A 19664-nucleotide genomic window follows, 5' to 3' on the forward strand; every position below is an offset into this window, starting at 1 on the left:
CTAGCTTCTCTGATATCTATCTGCAGTCTGTTCCACACCTTTGGAGCGTAGTTCAAACTGCATCTCTGATTGTTGTTAGGACCCTCTAATAGATTTGCTGCAGATGATCTCAGTGTTCTAGAGCAGAGGTCTTCAACAGGTGGTCCGCGACCCCTAGGGGGTCCGCGGAGGTATTGCAAGGGGGTCGCGAAATCTTTGGTTGATTAGACAATTTTTTATATATTTTTAATTAGTAATTTGTTTTTCTAACCAATTTTTTTTCCACAAATTTAAATGTCTTTAAATACACATTAACATGGTCAAGACTGCAGCCTGAGGCTGATATGACCCTCTGCCTGACAACCTCCATCCATCCAAGGTTAGATAGGTTGTGTGCTACTCATCAGGGTCAGACATCTCACTAATGTGGGAGTATGTGTGCCATCCACAGATGGCTTGAGGATTCACTGTCCCTTCTATATGTATGTTTAAAATAAAAACATGAATCTGTGAATTATTTTAATAGCTCAGTGTTGTATGCAAGATGTATGTTTATAAATGGCAGTGGCACGGCCACCCTGTACCTTGCACATGTTTAAAATAAAAACATGAATATATGAACCTGTGTATTATTTGAATAGCTTAGTATTGAATGCACAATAAGAGGGTAGCTATGTTTATACATGGCACTAGGCCCAGTTTAATATAAAACACAATTGTATCCAATATATATAGTAGGGGGTCCCTGCTCCATCTCTCCATCAGTTTGGGGGTCCTTGGCCTGAAAAACGTTGAAGACCCCTGTTCTAGAGGGAACATAGTTAACTAGAGAGTCAGCTTTGGAACTCGGTCCTCGACCAATCAGAGCCTTGTATGTTAGGAGGAGAACCTTAAAGTCCATCCTCTGTGTAACAGGTGACCAGTGCAGAGCAGCTGGAACTGGACTAATGGGTTCTCTCCTCTTGGTTCTGGTTAACAGCCGAGCTGCAGAGTTCTGGATGAGCTGGAGTCTTTCTATTTACATCAAACAGACATGACTACATGATGGGGCCAGTGGCCGAGCTAACAATGAACTGACATTTCTTCAACATCAAAACAAGGTTTTTAAGAGGTTCATCTGTGACCACTACCCAATAAAATCAGCATCAGGTCTGTGCTGTGTGTGTGTGTGTATTTATAGACCTTTTAGAGTAAGGACATATCACATATCACTTGTGTTTTGGTTAGGGATAGTATTAGGGTTGGATATGTTGTGGGGCTGGGGAATGCATTATGTCAATGAGTGTCCTAGACTTGTAAGTCTCTTTGTATGTGTGTGTGTGTGTGTGTGTGCATGCGTGCCTGCCTGTGTGAATGTGCGTGCACATGTCTATCTATAGTAATGACCCTATGTCACCTAATAACCCTATGGTTCAGTACCTTTGTGAGGACATTTTGGGTGATCCTCACAAATTGAATGGGCTGTTTGAGGGTTAAGACTTCAGGGTTAGGGTGAGGATTTAGTTGTGATGGTTCAGGTTAGGGTAAGGGGCTAGGGAATGCAATATGTCAATGAGTGTCCTCACAGCTATAGAGAGACATGGTGTGTGTGTGTGTGTGTGTGTGTGTGTGTGTGTGTGTGTGTGTGTGTGTGTGTGTGTGTGTGTGTGTAAAGGCCGGTAGAGAGGGTGGGTGAGACTTGAGCTCCATTTAGACAAACTGTACACAGAGAGGGAGAGCGTCACTGTGAGCGCACATGTGCCAGTTAGTACACCTGCCACTTGGAGAGAAGGATATCACACTCCCAGGTCTGAAGGGGAATTCAACTTTTGCTGTTGGGAAACAGAGGCAACAACTAATACTGACCATCCACTGGAGCAGAACAACTTTTAGAGTAAGTGACCTACATTTGTATAAATGATTGTTTCATGTAGTCAAATGTCAAGGCCTCACCCTTCAAGCCTGTGTGGAGGATTTCATCATTCTATGTTTGTTACCGCACTGCGTTGTAAGTCACCTCCATTAAGGATTAACTTTGTTAGGACTGTAGGAACACATTAACTGGACTGAATCGATCGTCCAACACATGTTCAGAGCTAATGATGGCAGTGGCCTGTAGAATCTGTACAATTCAGCTTTTGACAAGTGATTTGGATGAGCCTCACATGGTAACAGGCATTTATCAACACAACAAGATCACATTTCAATCAATCAAAAATTGTTGTGACCATATTCAAAAAGGGACTTCACAAGGTGCGATAACCTCTGCCCTTAACCCTAAACATTTGTGTCTGGAAATAGTTTATTTTTGATCTATTTTATTATTTGATGTGCTAATAAGGACAAATATCTGTGTGAAGTATACCATTACCATAATTATTTGCTGTCAGGTGGGAAAAGCCGTTCATGTCAACTTTATAACTGTTGTAAAACTATAAACTGTTGGCAGAGCAGGTGCAAGCGCACAACCGCTGGCAGCTGGAATCCAACATCACCTCTTGTGTATTGCATTCAGCTAATTTTATAGGAATTACACTTTTATCTCTGTATCTGGTTTCACTTGAATTTTTACAAATATGTAATATTACAAAAGAAGCTCATGTGGGATGTTCATCTGCTGTAATCACAAGGGGTTAATATCTTTAGAATATGTCAACACTCAATCAAATAAGGACTGAGAGAGAGAGAGAGAGAGCTCTGCTATTTCATTGGTCAGCAGGACTCCCAATGTGCAAACACGTGCCTTCTACAGGAGTCACTGCTTTCTAAAGCTGCACACACAAACACACACACACTCACTGATTCAAATTCAGGAGTTCAAATATTTACGCACTCAGAGCTGGGACGAACACTGGGGTCATTGATTTGTAGTCACCTGAGGGTTTCAGTGTGGGAAGTGGGTGCACATGGCTTAGATCAGTGCATGACGCTTGATAGCTCCAGCTACAGTTGAAGGTCAAGTGAGTTCAGATTGCTCCCTCTTAGGTGTCACCTTCTATCCCCTCACTTCCTTTCAGGTTTCATTACAGCTCACAGGCTGACATCATGTGCACGTTTTTTTAGTGCAACAGTGATATGGTGATAGCTAAACTAACTGCGTATGGGTGTTGATAGCATTTCCTTATTCATTAAACACTTGTAAATCGCTTTGAGTGGTCATCAAGATTCTTATATTATTCACTGTGCACGCATGTAAAAATGTAGTTGTGCTGACTGTAACATGGTATGTAGGTAACATTGTAGTAATGACTACTCCCTGTTTGTGCTCCTTACCACTGCATACTCATTTATTGACTACTGAGTATTTGTAATGATTTAGTAATAACCATTTAGTACTCGTGTAATAATGTAGTAATGACCACCAAGTACTCATGTAATAAAGTAGTTATGACCACTGAGTACTCTTGTAATGATGTAGTAATGACCACACAGTACTCATTTCATTATGTATCAATGACTACCGAGTACTCATGTAATAATGTAGTAACGACCACTGAGTACTCATGAAATGATGTAGCCACACTGTCAGGAGTATTGCAGCTGCTGTAATCCCATCACGTCTTCGCTTAGCTTCCATAAGATTTACGTAGTGTCACTTCATGTAGTATATTAATACTAGAGTATAAAGTCACATACCACAAGTTTCCCACTTCCCTACTACACTTCCCCTAGACATGGCAGGTTACCGAGATAAAATATATTTTTTTATTTCATTGACATGCAGGCCTAGCTTTTGAAAAAATACATGTAACTGTGTTTTATGAGAACTGAATTTAGCCATTAATAACAGCAGTTATGACAATATTGTAGTATGTTTGCCCTTTACTTTTGTGTAATGTACATATCACAAAAGTAAAGGGGGTTATAATACAGAGAAATGCTTCTCTGACACAAGGTTTCTGTTTTGATTATCCAGAGAAGTTACAGTATATTAAAGCTCGTTGCTCGTTTGACTGCTTTGAAAAGAGTAGGTGAGGGATTAGTACCTGAAAAACATGTTGCACCTAAATGTTATGGCAATGCAATTCTAATGTGACACCAGGTTCAAGTAATGATATGGTGTACTTAATGTTTCGTCGCTCACAGCTGTCTGGTGAACTAATGTTTTCCTCCTGTATGTTTGCTGTTGCTGTGTGACTCCAGCTGTCATGGCTCCTAGCTTGGCCCAGGCGTACAGGAGGAGATGGTGGATGGCCGTTACAGCCATCATAGAGAACCTGCTCTTCTCAGCTGTTCTGCTGGGCTGGGGCTCACTACTCATCATGCTGAAGAAAGAAGGCTTCTATTCCCACCTCTGCATTGGTGAGACCACCATCCAACCAGTTTTTGAATTTGAGTTTTCAAAGAGATCCTTTTCTGGTTCCCTTTGGTGCAATCAGTAGCTACCTATGCTTATCAGACACTTGCCTCTCTTGTATGTTTGTTTTTACATTAGAAAGTAGATTGCACGTCTCTGGATACTGTATATTTGATCAGCTCAGAGCCACAGACAGGACACAATGTTTTGGTGTGGGTGACATGTTCTGGTCATCTTACAGCGCATGATTCTGGTTCTTCAAGGAGACAATAAGTGAACATTCAAGAACTGATCTCTCAGGGACATGACAACCATCCATCAATTGGAAAAAGACCATTAATATTGCTTTTAGTTGTGTATACAACAATTAAGTGAATCATGGATGTATTTTTATTTATTTTCTGATAACAAGTCTTCGATGTCTTTTCTTCCACCCTTTGTGTTTTGCACTGTCCCCAAACTTCTGTTATTAACTATTTTGTTCATCAAGTTAATTCATGTTGTAGACACACCTCTGAGGACATGGAGGAGGGAGGATTTCAGATGTGACGCTGGATAATTTTGTCAATATTCAAAACATAAATCTCAAATAAAATACTTTCAGATAGTTTTGTATAGTTATGTACTACTCTCACCTTTGCATTACTCAGACCCCCATCCAACTCTAGTCATCTGTAGTGTCCACAGGTTACTAAATATGTCTTTCACTTGCAGTTTCAGTCTATTGTGTGTGTGGCTAATAAGACATTTCTTCCCACAAATCACAACCCAACCTGTGACAACAGTGTGTCTCTTACCCCTGACACTGGCTGATTGGTGCCTGCGTCGTTAGTAGCAGTAGATTGTGTTTGGTTTGTCTGGTCTGTGCAGTCAGGGAAACTTAATTATGATTATTTGACACAGTTGACCCTCTCTTGACTTGTTTTTCTGGGATTCTATTCAGATAATGAGACCGTCAGCAATAACGTAACTTCCTTGAAGAGCGATGTTTGGAAGAGTTGTGTGGAGCAGGAAGAGACATTGAATCTTGGCTTCACCATTGGCTCGTTCCTCTTGAGTGCAGCTACTCTACCTCTGGGGATCTTAATGGATAGATATGGGCCCCGACCATTAAGGCTCGTTGGCAGGTATGACAGCGCTTGAATAATTGTCTTTGATTCTGTATATGACAGTTTTCTACATGAAAATGCTAATGATATACGCTTCATATATCCTGTATGTATTTCAGTTCATGTTTTGCAGCCTCCTGTGGAATTATAGCTGCGGCTGCATACAACCCTGAAGGTGAGACAAGTCATCAGTATGACAAACCTTAAAGGAAAATCCCATCATGTTACAGCTTGGGTCTTATTTTTGTAGTTTTGCCATCAATCATTTCAGTTATTGCAACTTCACAATGAGATGTTAGGACACTGGAGCATTTTCACAACACACCCCACCAGGCAAGGTATACATCTCCAGTTTGATCAAAGTTGCAATGAAAACCTAAACTATCTGTTGTTGCAACCTACTTTGCCCAACCCAAATTGCCAATTTTTTATTGCATATCAGTTACACTAACTTTTGATGGAGAATGATGGACAAAGGTACAAAACTTCAGAACCTCGCTGTAGATAAGAATTTCCCTATAATGTTATGTTGTAATTTATGATATTTTTCATTTGTTCCATCAGTGCTGTCAGTCCTCATTTTCTTCGCTGTCTCCTTTAATGGCTTTGGAGGAATCTGTCTGACCTTCACCTCACTCACAGTATGATTCCCACTCACACATGACACATGACAACTATCTGAGAGGGGTCAAAAGTATCAGTTTTCCTGTTCATTCAAGGATAAAAAATATTATTTAAAAACTGTCTGGGTCTAAATTGACCATAGGTGTGAATGTGAGTGTGAATGGTTGTTTATGTCTGTATGTTGGGCAGAGATACACTTGTATTGTGTGTCCCCCCCGCGACCGTCACAGGATAACCCATATAGATAAGGGATGGATGTTTGTCTGTGGCAGTAGCAATATACCATCCACATGTACATGAGGGTCAGCTGATGTCTCCGTGACGTACACGTCATCATTAGAGGGTGTATGCAGGGCTCTGTGTGGACAGCCACAATTCTACAAGGTCACCACCTGTAGCTTACATGGGCTCCTCCAAGCAGACTCTTTAAGGTGGCTATTAAGTAGTACAATAAGAACAACTCTGTGTCCGAGGACTCACAGCTGTCAGTGTGTGTGTCCTCACGGGATGCCTCTCCTGACAGGAAACATTGGGACAGGGAGTAGGACAAACACTTTGCTCTCTGGACTTTGTGGCCTGCCTGGAACATCACAGTGTTAGGCTACAGTGCATAAACTGCTTATTCACTAGGATAGCCCATATCCCCATGTTCCATCTTGTCATCTGTCAAAGCAGTCTGTGATTTCACACATCGTCTGTGTTGCCAGAAGTGTCACATGCTAGAGGGTTTCGACCTATGAAAGCAGAGCCCAGCAGCAGCAGTTCTCTGACCCCTCTGTGACTAACAGTGGATTTAGTCTTTAGTCCACTACATGCGCCCACATAATGTTCTGTAACGTTGGGTTGGAAACGCATTGTATTTTTGTGTTGTTTTGTGAGTTGTGTACCTGTGATCAGAAGCACATGTTCCTCTGTGAGTGTGTGTATTTTGGAAAGCACCACATGTTGTTCCACTTGGTCTAAATTCTGCTGCAGCCTTTCAGCCAATCCAAAACACAGGCGGTCAACACACCCTCCCACAGCCCTGTTCCCTTATCAACCCCACGTCCCTCTCTCTCTTCCTCCCAATTCCTGAGGTAGACCATGTCCTGCATTTGACATTGTCATTTTGGCCTTGTGTGTTTGTGTGTACTTGCGTGTGTGTGGGTGTGTGGTCATGGTAATACTCATGTTACCAATGGGTTAAGTTTAGGTTAGGGTTCTCTAGGAAATAAATGTAGTTTCCTCTTAAGTCATGGAGGCACACACTCGTGTGTGTGTGTGTGTGTGTGTGTGTGTGTGTGTGTGTGTGTGTGTGTGTGTGTGTGTGTGTGTGTGTGTGTGTGTGTGTGTGTGTGCGTGTTACTCTGCTGATCAAACTATCTTATGTAAACAGTCTACATTCCTAGCTGACCTTGCAGCCAACATGTTTTGTGCTGTGTCACTTTTGATAATGCATCTAGCTCAATATTAAACTGACTCATCAGGGCTGTCCTTTTTTTTTTATATCCCTCTTTTCGATGGCTCACACAAAGCCCCAACAGCCCAGTTGACTTGTGTCATTGGTTTTTGTATTTGTCATTAATTGAAAACTATTCACACCCCTTCGGGGCCCATACACCACTAAAGTACACTATCAACTATAGTGGACCCTGCGTTGCTCAATGTCCTCCAAAGTGGCGCTATGTCAAAGATGTCTTGTGTTTTAAGACCTTCATTATTTTAGCTTATATTGTTTATATATCATATCATATATTATAATAATCTCTAGTCTCTTATTAGATCCACCTACACATTTCACTGTCAATAGTGAAATAGTGAAAGTCTTTCAAACCATCTTTATTTACATTTCACACCCTCAGTTCAAGTATTGTCATTCAATACAGTCAATTGTGTGTGTTTGTAGAATATAGAATATGTCAGAGTAGACTATTTGAGTTAACAATGATATCTTCTCAATCATATGAGAAGATAACATGTGTAAGCATACACACACACACACACTCCCAAACGCACCATCTGCATGACCAGAGAATGTTCATCTGTACACACCCACACATGTGCCAAGCTGTCTTGACAACACACACTGTTGCAATTCAGCCAAACAATCACACAGAGACTGTTGAGTACTGCTGCTGCTGCTGTGTCTGTGTGTGTGTCTGTGTGTGTGTGACTGCAGTTGTATGTCCGCCCTGTACTTGTAGAGCATGAGTCGTAAGAATTAGTAGCACCACCTGCTGGTTAAGTTCCTAAAGTGCATTTGACTGGTAATTTTCACTTCCAGCATTCAGCTTAGTCGATTTTCGACTGTGTATTTTAATACAAATGACCAAGGATCACTGAACAGAAACATAACTGGTTAATACATTTACCACAGATGTTCACAGGGGGAAAGAGCTTATACTCCAGTAAAAGTGGTATCATGGTTCATTTGTTCATTTGATGTAATGGAAGTTTTATTTATTTAAATTTTCTCTCTCTTTTTTATCCAGCTGCCAAACATGTTTGGGAATTTACGATCAACCATCCTCTCCCTTATGATTGGATCCTATGCTTCTTCAGCCGTTACCTTCCCTGGTGTCAAGGTGCACTCTCTTTCTCACACACACACATATACACGTACACACACACACAAAAATGTGTATATATATTTATACAATTTTGTACTATTTTTCAAAAATTGCTTTTTTCTTTATAAATAAAAAAATAGTCAATTAGACTTTATTCAGTAGCACAGTAGAAATAAGCTTTTTCTGGAGAAAATACATGTGATTGCTGACAGCTGACAGGTAATGTTTAATCAAATGTAAATGTAGCCGCTGAAGGACTGTGAACAGGACAAAACGTCGAAGAAACATCACAAGAACATTTCAAAGAGAGCAACACAAAGAAAAGAAAGATAAGAAATGAGCCCCTTAAAGAGAAGAAAGGGATGATAACAAGGGGAGGATGGAAAGATGAATTTAAAGAAGAGGAAACTACAAAAGGAGGAATGAAACTAAAATTTGAAGAAGGTAAAAGGAAAGTAAGAAGTAGGGAGGGAGGAGTAGGTGGGAATAAGTTACAGTGGGAATTCAGTGATGATGTTTGAGCAGCAGTTTAAGTTAAATATTAAAGTAATGCAATGAGGTGAACTTTATACACATATTTTAAAATATTGTTTTCCTCTCCATCCCTCTCTTCCTCATTCTATCTGTGTTTATTTCTTCCAACCTGTCTTCCTCCCAACCAAACCCTCCTCCTCTTCCTCCCTGTCTTACTGCTCCAGTTGATTTATGACCTTGGCGTGTCGTTCCGTGTCATCATGTGGGTTTGGTCTGGTATGGCCTGCCTGGTCTTCTTCAACTGCCTCCTGAACTGGCCTGCTGAATCCTTCCCTGCACCTGAAGACATCAGATATACGTCAGTGTGCTTTATATCTTGTCGTCACATCAGTGTGCACAACAACACACACACACACACACACACACAAACAAAAGCTAATAGAAAAAGAGCCTTTATAGCTGCTTAATGCTTCACTGTGTTCACCAGAAAGTCTTCACTGTTGTCTATCCGCTGTGAAGAAATCATACAGCGGAGTTTGTTGGAGAGGTGTGACTCCTATTCTGTAGAAGAAGTATGGAATCATGGAAACTTGGCTTACAATGTTATAACTTACAGCATTTCAGTGGCATACACAGACAGGTAAGAATGGTGTATGATAGAAAAAGGAATGCATTCAGTGAATGGGACTTGTACTGTAAAGCACTTTGGTTGATAGCACTGGAAATATAAATACATTCATAAGTACATAATTACATTCACCATTTACACTGAACACTAGCTCGACGGCATGCTGTGAAATCCACACTGTGGACTTCACCAGACTGTAGGGGATAGGCCAAAGGTGTATCAGGTGTGTGGGAGTATTGGTGGGTGGAGGCATTTGAAAGCCACGGCTCACAAATAAAAACCTCACAGATAGGACTGAAAAATGTATAGGTGACAAAAGCAGTGAAACACATGAACATGAGGGATGAAGACGTCTAATGATAAGAAGTTTGAAACCTCGGGCAGCGCTCTGTGTCTCTGTCAGGCTGACTGCAGGTTTCAGATTCAATGTGCCAGTTCAAGACAGACACGCAAAGAAGTATCAAAATATTCAAGTGAATATGCAAATAACGGTAATATCAGTAAACAAACCCAAAACTTCCAAACCTAAGCGTATAGGGGAAGTTGTTGATGAAGGAGAAAGGAGAATCCAGAGTCCAGGGAGATGAGGGGGAATCCAGGGAGCAGGTCAGAGTGAATGAGGGAGCTGACTAAGTGTGACAGAGCAGATGATCCTGAAGTAAGAGGATGACAGGCAGGGTTAGTCCTGAAGCAGGTTCGACTTATCAAAAACAAGATTAAAGACGGCCAAGATTCAGCCGAAGCACAATACCACAAGGAAAGATGTTCTGGAAAGGAGGTAGTGATCAGAGAGGAGCCTTAACTGCAGCAGGTGGGTAGGTGACTGACAGTGATGAGGATCTGGTATGTGGAATGGTGAGAAGGGCAGGAACTGAATGTTACGCTCAGCCATCAGCACACACTGAAGGAACACACACATCCCATTCTCTCCATATATATATATTTATATACATTAATATTCTCATGTCTACCTCATTCTGACTTGTCTGCTGCTGTAACAAGTGAGTTTCCCCCGTGTTGGATCAATCCAGTTTTAACTTATCCTATGTCACCTCATCTCACCTCAACTCACCTCACCTCAATTTATCTTATCTTATCCAGTCAGACAATAAGTGAACCAGAGCCAGATCTCCCAATCCCAGTCGGTTCGTCAATGGCCAATACCATACCTATGGTTCTCAGCAGCAGGGACAGAGAGACTCATCAGAATTGCATGACGGATGATACAGTGAGGGCCTTCACACAAAACCTGCCCTACCCCACAGTGCACATGACATGAGCTTGGGTGATGGTTCATCTTTTACCATGATAATCACCAGATGAATACAGATAAGAGCATGCTAGATTCTTCAGGACAACTCGCTGAATGTCCCTAAATCACAGAACATCTGTGGGGAAAGCTGAAACCGGCAGTTAACAGATGCTTCCCATTCAATCCGATTGAGGGTTCTCTAGGAAATAAATGTAGTTTCCTCTTAAGTCATGGAGGCACACACTCGTGTGTGTGTGTGTGTGTGTGTGTGTGTGTGTGTGTGTGTGTGTGTGTGTGTGTGTGTGTGTGTGTGTGTGTGTGAGTGTGTGTGTGTGTGTGTGTGTGTGTGTGTGTGTCTGAATACTTCCTGAAGCCACTGTATGATAAATCTAAAGTGCAGCCCTCTTGCATGTAGTATACCCCATGACTTTTGATAGTATACTGTCGGTAAAACAATCATAGATATAATCTGTCTTGTTTTTGACATGGTGACAGACTTAACTCTCGAGTTATTATTCGTAGATCTCCCATCTCTCTCTTTTTTTCTGCAGTAAAAGGGTGAAGATGAGTGGGGTTGTGACAGAGGACAAGATGACTGGAGACAGGTACGTCACTCATGTCAACCTCATGGAAGACATGATGGAGGGCAAGAAGCCAGAACCCGATCAGACAGACTCACAAAGCAGAGCCCAGGGTGAGTAACATTATTGTGTTTGTGTGAAACAACAATCACTGAGGTTTCTATCAGATGTTTTCTTTCCTTCTTTCCAGGCTGGAAAAGCCTGTGAACAGCATTTAGATCAGTGTAGTATTTGACACTAAGTCTTCTGTTTTGAGACGGGTGCCAAACAGTTGGGCAAAATAAGTGATGTGGATTTAATTCAGTCTGTGTTCTGTGTTCTGTGTTCTGTGTTTGTCTCCAAAACCAAACCCTAATAACATGATCAGGCTCATGAGAAGTAGACTGATCTTCATGGCTATAATTGGTGGAGCCCACCTTAATTTCACATTTCATATACACATATAATAAAAAACAAACATTACAAACAGGTTGCAGTGCATTCTGGGGGGTCACTCCCTGAAGTCAAGGCTGCTCTCACATACTGGCTCTCTCCTCCTCAGGTTCCGTGCCACTCTGTGTTTCTGTGTGCTCCCCTATCTTGCTGTGGAGTCTCATCACCATGGCAATGACCCAGCTGCGGCTGATCTTCTTCATGGGTGCCATAAACAAGATGGTGGAGTTTCTGGTCACCCACGGCAACCCCAACCGTGAGAATAATAACTTACATGACTACTTTGTTATCAGTTAACAAAACAAAAGAACCCTGGATATCACCACCATCAGGTTTACTATGTCATGAAGAAGATTAAAACAAAAGCAAGTGAAATGATTTAATTGACAAAAGGTGGGTCAAGACTGACTGGAGTAGTGATGTTGCAGCTGATGTTGTGAATTAAACTCAAGCATTTCATTAGAATTACTATCTGTGGGGATCCCTGATGTCCCACTGTTCTCTCTTTCAGCCTCAGAAAAGCTGCAAAAGGAGGTGGAGGAACAAGGTAATGCTCAAACGGTCTGTGTGTGTGTGTGTGTGTGTGTGTGTGTGTGTGTGTGTGTGTGTGTGTGTGTGTGTGTGTGTGTGTGTGTGTGTGTGTGTGTGTGTGTGTCTCTACCTGCATTTCCATCTGCCTGCCTTACTCTGTGTCTCTCTGTCTCTCTGTCTCTGTGTCTGTCCGTCTGTCTTTTTCAACCATCAATAGTAGAGACACCACATACAGCTTATTTAGATTAACCAATCATTCATTATGATGTCATTTTGAAATGGTATAACTGAAATATCAAATAATAGCATAGCCTGATTGGTGTATAGTAGACACTATAGCAGTGTATTCCCTCTGATGCTGTTCATTTCTATTGACTTCACTCTGTCTCTGCATATCCTCCCCAGTTGGTTTCTACTCTTCTATCTTCGGTTCAATGCAGCTGCTGTGTCTACTGACTTGTCCTTTGATTGGTTACATCATGGACTGGAGATTGAGGGAGTGTGAAGAGGAAAATGCAAACACACAAACACAGAAGAGGTAATCAGAGGGTCCGGTGGTTTATCTTCAGGTTAAGACATTGTGTAAATACATGTGTACATGGTCGTACAGCCAACAGAAAGCCTGATGGTCACTGTATAGATTGGGCTCAGATGGTTTCGACAGAGAAGTTGCATGTTCTTGTGTCTGTGTGGGTTTTCTTTGGGTACTCTGGTTTCCTTACACAGCGGAACACATGCAGATTGGAGGTAGGTTAATTGGAGACTCTAAACTAACTGTAGGTGTGAATGTAATTGTGAATGGTTGCTTGTCTCTGTAAATTGGCCCTGTGATACACTGGCAATCTCGTAGTACAGTGTCATACTCCCACATCTTGGACTCTTCCTCATCCACACTTGTCACTTAGGCCTGGTGCACACTACAGGATTTTCAACTCTTGACCGATTTTAAAGACTTGGGAGACCACCAACATACTGACAGATTTAACAGATTTTTAACATTATAATCATCAGAACACACACACTAGATGATTTGGCCAGAACATAAGACCACACACTTGCTTTTTGAAGGAAATGATTTTGCATGAAATGCACATGATCAAACGTGACGTCAGAAGAAAAACAAACACGGAGGATGACCAACATTGTCAGCTATAGCTCAAAAAACAATAGAAGAGAAAAAAACTATGAATAGATTAATGGCTGAGAAGGCAGAATAAGCTTGGCTTATACATTTTGTAGCGCTAGGGTGAGTTGGAAAAGTTAGTTTTTATGAGCTATACAAGTATGCAACATCCGATTGGTGGTGCTTCCTGGTGAGTTCGCTCCTATTGGCTATTGTGGCTTCATGCTCAGTATACCCTTGGAGCCGATAAGAGATCGGGAAGGATCCGACCAAACCCCTCACCCCAGACAATGGGCTCCGACTGACCTCTATTAGGGAACGCCTAAATCAGGTTGATTAGTGTGCAAAAGCCCTATGTGGTGCACCTCTTTGATATTTGACATTTGTCTCCTTTTGTCAGCCAATCAGATCCTCCAAAGAGAGACCGAAAGATCCAGAAACTGACGAATGCCATGAGAGCTTTCATCTTCACCAACCTTCTTTTGGTCGCCTTTGGAATCCTTTCCTTGATTGACAACCTGCCCCTACAGGTTAGAAAAATGCCCTACAGGAACACAAAGTTAAAAGTTTGCATGCATATAGATACAGTATGAAGATCAATACAAATGAATTTAAGGACACACACAAATGAAGAAACACACAGTGACATGCTCGATGATCAGTTGTAAATCTGTGTCTGCCTCATGTGTCGTCCTTTGTTAGGTGGTGTCATTTGTTCTGCATACTATAGTGAGAGGATTTATCCATTCCTGCTGTGGAGGCCTCTATGCCGCTGTGTGAGTACAACCACTATCCAGCTCTACTGGTCAATATTTTTAATACTAACAATGGATCTAGAATGACTATTAGAGTGTAATTTGAACAGTGTTGTTTGTTTTTGGACTCCATACCTCCTCTCAGCTCCACTGAGCTTTTCAGTCTTGAGCAAATGTTTTGGGTTAACAACAACTTTACTGGATGTTTGTTCTCAGCATGCTCACTCTTTTCACTGTACACTACCTCTCAAAATCGAACAAACAAACAAAACAGGAGGCCCATAGTGGCAAACACAGTTGCATTTAGCTGCTAAAGAGACTGATGTTTCCCTCACCCTCAGGAGTAGGTGGAGAACAAATCAGAGCTAATACAGAGTGAATATTGGACTTTTATTCATCAGATGGTCAGAAATATGACAAATGATTGTTGATGTTACTCTGGTTCTGCTGGATGTGTAAATATATGACTGTTTGCTAACACGTTGGCAATAACAACTTAAAAGATGAAAATATATCAGTGTTCACCTAGACAGTTCCTTCTATCATCCATTCCACTCTAGGTATCCAGCCAACCACTTTGGGACACTGACCGGCATGCAGTCAATGATCAGTGCTGCTTTTGCCTTGCTCCAACAGCCACTGTTCATACTGATGTTGGGACACCTCAATGGAGATCCTTACTGGGTAGAAAGCACGCACTGACACACACACACACAGACACACATACAAGCTGTTTATCAATTCCGGGTCTGCATCCTTTGGAGGATGTGGTCTACCTAGGCTTTCTGTGATCAGCGTCATCAGCTCATTCTGCCTTTTTTGCTGTTGCCCTAGCAACAGAGCAGAAGTTGGACATGATGAGAAAATGTGTACTGCTAGCTGTTCGGTTGAGTAGAAGCGGGATAGTCAAGTATTACAAGTCTTGCTGCTTGCCATAGCCTTTATCCCTTTGAAAAGCGGTTTGTCAGCCACATTTGAAGGAGCTTTCAAAATGGGACAGCCTTGTCCTGCCACTGTGCTGTAAGCAGCCTTCAAATGCAGCCTCTGAAGGATGCAGCCCCTGAATTGAGACATCTATAGCATCATGCACTGACATGTCTCTCATTATAACAGATCAATCTGGGACTCCTCATCTTCTCCATGGCTGGCTTCCTGTTGCCGGGCTATCTCTTCTACCACCGTAGAAACCTGATAAAGGCAAAGAGACAAACCGATTTGCACGCAGCTAAAGGATACACACCAAATGGGCATTCTGATTAAGATTATTGACAGGAGTAAATGATTGATTTATTTTTTTGTTATCACTTTTCAGTAGATTATGAATGTAAAATAGAAGACATACTTGTAACCCCCCCTGTCAGACTTCTCATTTAGAAAAATTCCATCACCTAAGAATGACTGGCGGTGTCTCAGTGGTCAGCACTGTGGCTTCACAGTGGAGCCCTGTGTTTCAAATTCAGCGATGTTCTTTCTTGTGTGCCCTGTTTATGGGAGTTCACTTTCTCCACTTACAGCCTAAATTACCTATATGTGAGAATAAGTGCACACCGGGAAATCTCTGCATGCAAGTGCATCATTGAATGTGCTTGTGTGTTAAGTATCCATCACATTAAACACCAAAAATACAATACAATAAAGCATGTTTTATCATTTAAGCTTAATTAGTGCCAATTAGAGGAGCATAATTTGTTACCCCATAAGATAATAGGGTAATTGTCACCTATGGCAACAGAGGGTGTTGTTCAACAGAACTCAGTCTTGCTTTAAGTGGTCATATTAAGATAGCAGGCCTGAAAATAATTCGAAATTGTAGCCACAGTCTCACATATACGAAATATATATGACAATTTGCAGTGTAGGTGATGATTTCACTTGGTAGTTTCTGCTCTTGAAGAGGCTACAAGAAGCCCCATAGTAAATAACCCTCAGGTAGTGTTACAAATAGTCCCCGGTGGGCTTTAAATAAAGAGTTTGACAGTTGGGGAAATACTATTTATTACCGTACTGAAAGTTAGATAGAAAAATTATGTCTTTGTGTGGATTTGTACATGTATTTGATTAGTTAGTTAAGCTAGATCTTAGCATAGCTTAGCATACAAACTGAAAGCAGCCAGCCTGGATATGTCCACCTACCGACATCTTGGTCACTGTTGTTGAGATCAACTTTAATGTTTGTTTGGTAACTGAAGCAGATGAAAGTTTTCCTTTAGGTTGCAGTTCATCGTGACCTAGTGAATTCAGGTCATGTATAGGAGTGCACTAGCTTCAGGTTTACATTGGTGTGTTTCTCTATTTATCTCTATTATCGTGACAGCTATGGGAAAATATTGTAACAGGGATATATGAATTTAATTCCTTTGTTTGTGGCTTTAAATTCTAAACTGGTGCCAGATGTTTCTTGTACAAGAGCCTTGAATGTAACTTGACCCCGACTTGTGTTTATTTCATTCCCTGGAGAATATCAGCTCATAAAAGTGAGAACTGGCAGGAAGTGCTTTAGGACATTTTTCTGTGACCAGAAGTAATTTTATCTAAGTTTATTACATCTTTTCATAATACAAGACAGAACATTTGCTGCCCTGGCTAAAGCAATCATGACCTCCCCTTAAAGCAGAAAATGAAGCAAATATTTACTGACAGAGAAACACTTTGGAAACTTGTTAACGAATTGGAATTGTCAACTGGTTTCTCTCTGAATTACTCTAAATTCATAGCAGCAAAACCAAGCAGCCTTTATATTAACATTCACATAGCATTCAACTCTCTCTTATATGTGAGATATTTGTATGATTCTGTAAATGCGGTGTTTGGAAGTTTAAAAGTTTTTTGGGGAAGTTATGCTGTTTAATGCTCCAGTGCATAATGTTTTTTTCAGTCGGTTTGCTAAATTGTTAATTTGTTGTTGATATTTATTTGCTGATTTAACAAGACATCACAATCTACAGATGTGTTGGCCAATTACAGCTCTGTAATGGTTTAGGGCCTTCAATGTCAGTATGAAATAGTGTGAGACACAATCACTTCCAGTTGTGAATCAACACATTCAGTCCACCCAGTCTGCTCAATCTGTTTAAACTTTGATCCGGGAAAGAAGCAAGGCTCTCCAGTGTACATGCAGTATGAGTGAGGGGGGTGTAACTGCCCTCTCTATCAGAAGTATTTTTATTTTTTTTATACTTCAAATGTCCATTCAATTAATACATTAATATGAGCAGAGGCAAAGTACACTCACATGATGGGGACCAAAGCAGGAGGGGACATAAAATGAATGCAGTCTCTGTCATTGTCCTTGGACTCATAACAGCCCTGTTATTATCCCTGCTGGTTGCATAATTTCATTGTGCAGTTATAAAAGAGTATATAAATGAGAGGTCAGTCTCACCCTCTCTTAAGCTGGCAGGGCACTGGACAGCCTCAAAATGTTGCGGATCAGAGTTCTATCAGTTTGAAAGCTTGCAAAGTAAAGAAAGCCAGTCGGTTCACAACCAGAAGCAAATGTTTGTCACACTGTCATGAATGTGATTGTCATCTAATTGCAGCATAAGTATTATTTTTTCATACCTGAAGTGGGTGAAGATCTGCTCTGTCCGTCCTCTGATTGACTTACCCTGACCCTCACCAATTATCATGCTTAAAGCCAAAGCCAACCCTACCAAAGAGTGCAACAAGTACAAGCGTATATACTAGGGTAGGGAGTACCCGGCCTCTGATTGGTCTTTGCCCACCTCAAGTGGCAATAAAACAAGATGTGCCGCCAGGAGGACCAAAATGAGGAGGAGGAGTTAATGTAACAGGAAGTAAATTGACTGAGGATTTTGGTGAACATGCTGGTCCCATGAATATAACAATAAATAAATAATACATTACACTTTAAGTGTTGAGGTGACTGGAACAACCATTCCCCCTCCTCTCCTCCTCCTCCACCAAAGCTTTTCTGCGCAGGAACAGACTTGTTTAAAGAAACAAAAAAAGGAGGTTGGGAAAAGTAGGTAACTGTATAAAGTTTAAAGAGTATTAAAGTACATACAACAGTAAAGCTGATTTATTTTACCGCTGCAATTATATAAGCAAGCAATGTCAGATATGATGAAAAAAGATATTAAACTGTGTGTTGTTGTGAGTGCCTGCATGTTGACAGCACAACAGGGCTTCAGGTAACTGTCAAGAGATAGTGGATCCAGTGACAATAATTGGATGATCATATTTATCCAGTGGTTATATCATGACATGTAAAATTGTTGTAATGTGTGCCTGTGTGTGACATATGTAAGCTTTGCAAGGCTTGCCTTGGTTTGAGCCATATTAAGTGAAATATCAAGTGTTTTGATTTAAAAGCAGCATTCGCACAAATAAAGAAAACTATTTTGTTTGACCCATGTTTGTTTCTCATGCAACTCCTCTGCCTAAGGACAGATCAGGCACACATATACAACTGGCACACCTTAAAAAACAAATCAGCAACCTTCAGAAACACTGGCCAAACAAATCACTGTGACAAAGTCTTAGGGAGATTTTACGTTGCAGAAGTTTTAAAAAAAATGATAAATTAATTTAAAGTCAAATATAAGAGGTAACATCAATTCATCAACCCTAAATTGCACTATATGCACACATACTTGCATTTGCTATTTGCTAAATTATCTGCTGTACTCTTTTTATATTTAAATTTCTTCTACCTCATATATACACTTTTTAATTGCACCTTTTTTTTTGCTTTTTTAAAATGTATATTATGCACCTTGATGATTGCTGCTTAATTTCGTTGTACACTGTGCAATGACAATAAAAAAAGATTCTATTCTATTCTATTCTAAAACGGAATGAACAGATGGCTGATATAATAAATACTTTAAATTGTTCAAAAGGCAGGCATGGAGGCTTAAGTTGTGTACTCCATTCTGTTTTATCTTGTTTTTCTATAGGCATGATGACAATACAGTATCAAAAATCAAAGGTGTACATTTTGGTTCTATCTTGGTTCGAATTGACATCTTGTAAGATGGTCAAAACAATATGTGGATTTGTTCTCTCTCTCTTCCCTGACTGAACATGTGTTACTTAACATACAAACGTATGGCAAGATCTTTCACTAGGGCATTAGATCTCATCCGTCTGTCTGTGACGTAAGACCCTACCTGAGAGCCTGCAGTTCACCTGTCTGTCTGCATGTCTGTCTGTGATATCAGACCCTACCTGAGAGCCTGCAGTTCACCTGTCTGTCTGTCTGTCTGTGTTGGCCCAACATGTCATGTGTGTCTGAGGCCTTCCACCAATCAGGGCAAAGTTGATTCATCACAGAGGTGGTCCCCTGGTGCTGCAGCTGGAATACCAATGCGCTGTCTGACTGCAGC

General features: G+C 40.9%; 1 protein-coding gene across 1 annotated transcript; it reads left to right on the forward strand.

The window, feature by feature from the left end:
* Window positions 1-1657: 1657 nt before the first annotated feature.
* On the forward strand, window positions 1658-18685 carry slc43a1b (solute carrier family 43 member 1b). Its single transcript, XM_035169391.2, has 15 exons — window positions 1658-1852; window positions 4102-4260; window positions 5199-5382; window positions 5484-5539; window positions 5929-6005; window positions 8460-8552; window positions 9236-9369; window positions 11443-11585; window positions 12014-12160; window positions 12416-12451; window positions 12841-12973; window positions 13959-14088; window positions 14261-14334; window positions 14874-14997; window positions 15427-18685. Exons 2-15 carry the CDS (start codon window positions 4107-4109, stop codon window positions 15571-15573), a joined length of 1632 nt encoding a protein of 543 aa, XP_035025282.1. The 5' UTR covers window positions 1658-1852; window positions 4102-4106; the 3' UTR covers window positions 15574-18685.
* Window positions 18686-19664: the final 979 nt, after the last annotated feature.

The sequence above is a fragment of the Hippoglossus stenolepis genome, chromosome 2, assembly GCF_022539355.2.
Source record: "Hippoglossus stenolepis isolate QCI-W04-F060 chromosome 2, HSTE1.2, whole genome shotgun sequence".
Taxonomy (NCBI): Eukaryota; Metazoa; Chordata; class Actinopteri; order Pleuronectiformes; family Pleuronectidae; genus Hippoglossus; species Hippoglossus stenolepis.